General features: G+C 49.7%; 1 protein-coding gene across 1 annotated transcript in view; it reads left to right on the top strand.

Annotated features, from left to right (window-relative positions):
• Positions 1–1,650: 1,650 nt before the first annotated feature.
• Positions 1,651–6,000, top strand: part of traf3ip2a (TRAF3 interacting protein 2a) — a 64,808-nt gene continuing 60,458 nt past the window's right edge. Inside the window, 1 exon segment of the mRNA XM_073055926.1 lies at positions 1,651–1,856. Within this exon segment, the coding sequence (XP_072912027.1) occupies positions 1,798–1,856 (59 nt within the window). The 5' untranslated portion in view covers positions 1,651–1,797.

The following is a 6,000-nucleotide window of genomic DNA, read 5'->3' as shown; positions in this document are numbered from 1 at the left end:
TCCTGCTCTCTTATGTCGTTCCCTGCCATGTCACTAAGTTCCTTTCGCTTGTCTAAAGTGTGTAGGATTCCCGGGGACCAGTGGGCTGGTCGGTTGACTGAGAATGCTCCACTGAAAGTCAGCATGCACACAGTGGAACACATTGAAACCCAGTCAACGTTTCAGGCTGGGACCCTTCATCAGGACTGGAAAGGAAGTCAGGGCAAGAAAGTGGGGGGGGGGGGGAAGGAGTACAAGGTGGTAGGTGGAGGCAGGGGGAGGGGTGAAGTGAAGAGCTGCGAAGTTGATTGGTGAAAGCGATAAAGGGCTGGAGAAGGGAGAATCTGATGTCTTTGTCGCCCCTCTCGCTGTGAAACGGGGACACCTCTTTATTCCTTGTTAGGGAGAGAGAGAGAGAGCCTGTGGTATGTTGAATACCGGGTGAACGAGTTGTCTTTGGGGTACCTCAAGTCTGTGTCTTTATTGATGCTTTGCTGCACACTTGAGTGCTCGGTGGGGGGGGGGAGGAGAGAGGAGTCATTGCGTTGCAGCTGCTTACGCTTGGGGGGAGCTGGGGAGGGTCTTTGGGTTTCTAACGTTTAACTGTCATTCATTCTGTGGGGCACGCCTCTGTCTTTGTGGATGGTTGCGAAGAAAAAGAATTTCAGGATGTATATTGTATACGTTTCTCTGACATTAAATGCACCTATTGGTATGAGAGGACAGAAGAAAGGGAAGGGGCAGGAGCACCAGAGGGAGGTGATGGGGGTGTGAGGAGACAAGGTGAGAGAGGGAAACGGGAATGGGGAATGGTGAAGGAGAGGAGGGGGGAATGGCAATTACCGGAAGTTCGAGAAAGAGTACTTGGTTGCAGTCAGAGGTCACAGAGTGAGAGAGAGGTCCATCGAACTCCCATCGTATGGAGGATTTAAACTTCTTCTGGGTAGGCATCCCTCAGAGAGACTTTGCAGTAGTAAACACGAGAAAATCCCCAATCCCAGGAACACGCACAAAATGCTCGAGGGAAGTTCCTGCGTCATTTCGTGTGCGTTCCTTTGGATTTTCAGCCATCTGCAGATGTTCTCCCCGTTTGGGAAACGGACAATGGGCTGAACGGCCTCCCTTGTGTTGTAATAAGCCCTGGGGAAGCTGGGTGCACTAATCTCAGATGGGCATGTGGAGAGGGAATGTTTCTCTGTACCTGACCCCATTCCTCTGTCCCGGGCAGTGTGAGGTCTGGAAGTGGAAGGAATTTTATGGAGACAGACACAAGAGACTGCAGATGCTCCGTTCTGGTGGGGGGAATGGACAGTTGACTTTTCATCTGGACATTCTCTGGATTTGACCGCACTCTCCATTCCTAAAGGAGTGAGGTGGGGGGGGGGGGGCGACACTTTTACTCTGGACCTGACTGCGCGCTCCATTCCTGGGGGTGTGAGGTGTGGAGTGGAGGGAGTTGTGCTTTGTATCGGACCTCACTGACCAGTACTGGGACGTTTGAGGGCACACTCTGTTTCTAAACCGAGGTGTGTGTGTGTGTGTGTTTGTTTCGGTCACCTCAGCCTTTCGTTATACCAGGAATTCCGCACTGGCCGAGTTTCCCGTACTCGGCGCAACAAAGTTTTGCCGAAAGAGTTTCGCCTTAAGTTTTTCTTCCCGAAGCCAACAGCAACAGGGCTTAGCAGGAAGCGGGAAGTCCCACTTCACAATGAGCCTGGCTTCGGGGAGTGCTGGGGTTTTACAGCGCAGCCTATTTGCATAGGGTGAGTTGAGACAGTCCCTGATTTATTTCTCTGGGATCTTCCTCCTTCCACTTCTATGAACAGCGGCAAACCCAGAACAGCCGAGGTGCTCTTTGACTGGCTTTCCGATGCAAGGTAGGACACGCTCCCCAGCTGTGGGCTCGGTGGGCCGGGGTGTGGGCAACCAACCGAGCGCCCGGCTTAATTTGCCCGCCACCCTGGGCTCACGGAGGGCCGAGCGGACGCCTCCCTCGGTCCGACGAGGCGAGGTAGAGCAGCAGCCTGAGGATTAAGCCGGTGCCCACCCCCGGAGGAAGCTCGGCGCTCGAGTTTCGATGGGGGGTGGGCGGGGGCGTGTTTGAGGGACAAGTCAGCCTTTCACAGCAGGGAGGGGCTCAGCAGGTCGAGCAGCATCCGGAGGAGGGAGAGAGATGGTCAATGTTTCTGGACCCTGCGTCCGATGTGAGGGCTCAGAGGGGGGGATAAAATGGCCAGGGGGGAGGGGGGAGGCAAATAGGTGGGAAGCAGGTGAGGAAAAAGATGATGAGCAGCTGGAACCCAGAGGGAGAAAGGTGGAATAGAGAGATGGAGACCAAAACCACTGCCTTCTGTGTGCCCAATATGGCCTCCTCTACACCAAGTCCAAGCACAGACTAGGCAACTAGTTAGCGGAGAATCCACTCTACCTGCGGTGGTCACTCCGAGTTCCCTTGGCATGCCGTTTCAACTCCCTCTTCCATTCCCACACCGGCCTCTGCAGTCTCAGCACTGCCAAGCTGAAGCTCAACACAGAAGAGCGGAAACATTCCAGCTGGAACAGTGCGGTGGCAGGACTGAGCATGGACGGGTTGCTGTGGGAATGGCACGAAACTGGGAGCTTGGCATGGCCATTGTATGCAGAATGCAGACGGTCAACTAGTCTATTCGTGGTCTCCCATCATCCCATGGACTTGTCCATCTGTGGCGTTTCCCACAGGCTGGGCAAGGTCAACCACAAACTAGAAGGACAACACTACATAATCCTCATGAGTTGTCTACAGTCTAATGGTATGGATAGCGAACTTTTCTATTTCAATTAGCTTGCACCCTGTATTTCTTTTTCTCTCCCCTTCCAGTCCACTCTCACAACCTTAACCACCCCACCCCCCCAAGCCAGCCTCCCAGTCCTCCATTATCAAGTTCTGTTCCAGTCCCCACTTGGTTCTGTTGGCCCTTCACTTAACCTACAGGGTCTCCTGTTGTCCCAACTGGTTCTATCAGCCTATCATCCCTCCCTGATTGGGTTACACTTACCACCTTCCTTACACTAGATTCCAGCGTCCACAGTTTCCTTTGTCTCCACTCATCACATTCGGTCTCCTCCTCTGTCCTCTCCTCCTCCTGCCTAATTATACCTGCCCCTTTACCCCTTCTTCTTTTGCTGATCACACACTGCCCACTCTCTCCCTACGGCGCCAAACCCCCTGCCCCGACCCATTCAGCTCTATCCTATCATCTCCCTCCTCTGGGGTTCCCACCCATTACTCACCAGCCCATCCTCTCACCTCTTTATGTCCCTATTTTGGCTCTCTTCCCTCCACAGTCCTGAATCAGAGTCTCAACTTGAAATGCCAACAATCCCTCCGCGCCCACCGCTTGATCTGCTGACTTCCTCCAGCCATTTTTTCCCCGCTCCCAATTAACAGCATCTGTAGTCTCTTGCATTCCCTAGTTCATGGGCCTACAGTCAACAGTAAGTGTTGAATGTGTCTGCGACCCAGGGAGGGTGAACAGGTCATGTCTCAGTGGGTGGTCATGTCTCAGTGGGTTAGAGTAGATTTGGTCTGGGGGTGTCTGAATGGAATTCACTCGTCCTTCCGCTTTGTTAACCAGCACCAGTTTTATTTTCATTGGGAGCTTGGTTGGTATTAAATGTGAGGACCTGGTTCGTCATTATGGACTCAAGCATCCCGAGTGTGAAGGCAGCCTAGAGAAGCAGCTCTCTTCTCGCTGTCTTTGTAAATGGGGTGTCAGATTCACATGTCAGGGCGGTACAGAAGGTAATTCAGTCCAAACTGTTCAACACTTGGAGAGGACAAAAGCGATTATTTTTATTTTTCAGGATTAGATTAGCATGGATAATCTCTGAAATTCATCGTGGATTTCAATGGGATCAGCACTGGACTCCGGAGCGAAGGCTCCCGAGTTCAAATCCAAGTCGGACCACCCCCCTGCCCCCGGGCACGCTTTCCGTCCGTGCCGGGTCGAGTGTCGAGCTAGCCACTTGGCCTCGTTAAAAAAAAAGCATCGAGTCAGGAACGTTCATACGGTGACCCGGTTAATCCGAAAGGAGACCAATCCTGACACCACACGCCAGACCAGGATGGCTGACTGACTGGTGTGACGCGCAAAAAAAATAAATAATCATGGATATTTGGTAAAGAACAAGGACTGTGATGGAAAACCACAATCTCTCTCTCCCTGCCCTTTCCCTCCTCTGTGTGGATGCTGTCTGACCTGTTACGTCATCTCAGCATTTCAGATCTCCAGTACCCGCTGTGCTTTCATTTCTGAACACATTATCATCCCACTGGCTAGCTCCAGTAATGGAAACCATGAAACTACCAGACTCTTGTACAAGAACAACTCGCCTCATTCGTTAATGTCTCTTACGGAAGGAACACTGCTACCTTTACTCTGAGCTGGCCTTTGTTTGATCACAACCCACCATAGTGGGTTGTCTAACCATCTTCTCAGTTCATGGACATTTAGAGCTGGATAATGAAATGTTGCCAATGTCAGCTACGTCCATGTTTCCTGAACAAAGATATTCTGAAAATTGGATATAATAGATATTCACTAATATCCACAGGCAGCACAACGCTTTACAGTACAGGTGACCCAGGTTCAATTCCCGTTGCTGCCTGTAAGGAGTCTGTACCTTCTCTCTGTGACCATGTGGGTCGAGAGGATGGATCGGTTGGTAGGTTCATTAGTCCTTGTAAGTTGTCCCCTGATTAGGCTAAGGTTAAATCAGGGTTGCTGTGCAGTGTGGCTTGAAGGGCCTATTCCGTGCTCAGTCTCAAATACGCTGAATGTCAGGAGGCTGAGGGTGGAGCTTGGCTTTCTGAAATAGTGTAGTGAGAACTGTTTTGCATCTCCATGGTCAAACGGAAATTTACATCAGGAGGAACAAACAGCTGCTGGTTGACTGCCAGCATTTCATAATGTTGATATTCAAACATTTCCTTGTGTCTACCGTAATGAAATTAGGGTGTCTGAGATTTGATATCAAGTGATGTCAAAGAGTCTAAAGTGAACAAAGAACTGGAATAAATTGGCATCTGCAAAAAAAAGATTGGAGTAATTAATGAGGGGAAAATCCCCAGGACCTGATGACCTGTTTTGAAAGAAGTGGCTTTGGAGCTGGTAAATGCACTTCCCATCTTCTAAAATTCCATATATTCTGGAATGTTTACCACAGACTGGAAAGTAGCAAATGTAATTCCATAATTTAAGGAAAGAGGGACAAATAAATCAGAGAACTAGATTACGAGAACTAAATGATTCAATGTTGTAAAACAATAAAACATGAAAAATTCCAAGGCAGGTGAATACTTTTTATAGGCACTGTTCTACTTTTATACCTACAAATAAACTCTTCTCTGGCTTTCAGCTGAGTACAAATCACAATTATAACCAATGTTTTGATGACAAACTCTGCCATCTTCATAGGGATGATGCCTGGGCATGTCTCGTCCGGGGGTATTTCCCCCCCATAGTCCTGATTAGTTAGTTCTCCTCCAATCAGGTTTTTGCTCTCCCACATTATATACAACCAAATTCCATTTCTTACTTAGAGTGAGCCCTTCGTCTTTGTTAAAATTCTTTTCCTCTAGTTTTATTTCAATGGCTTTCTTTACCAGGTGGTCCCAAAAGCCATTGGTGTGGCAGAGTAGTTTTGTGCTGTGGAAGTCAATGTTCTGCTACCGCTGATTTCTCCGGGTAACCAAACGGATACAACCTCCTATGCTCCTTGATGTGGGTTTCCGCCGTGTCTCCTCGCTGGCCAAAGTTCGCTGCTCTGCATTCACAGTCCAGGTCATCTCTGACCCACATAAATTGTGATTTGAGATTGCTTACGGGTTTGTGGATGGCATTAATCCAGTATTTCTTCGGGATCCTGGCGATCCTTCCAGAAACTGTAGAAATACAGGGACGATAGGCGGTAGCAACAGGTTCCTCCTTATTGTTCAGTGTGGTGAACTACATATACCTGTCTGGACACGCCCCCCCCCGC

This window comes from Hemitrygon akajei, chromosome 9 (assembly GCF_048418815.1).
Source record: "Hemitrygon akajei chromosome 9, sHemAka1.3, whole genome shotgun sequence".
NCBI lineage: Eukaryota > Metazoa > Chordata > Chondrichthyes > Myliobatiformes > Dasyatidae > Hemitrygon > Hemitrygon akajei.
The sequence above is the reverse complement of the archived record's forward strand: the minus strand, read 5'-3'. Positions and strand labels throughout refer to the sequence as shown.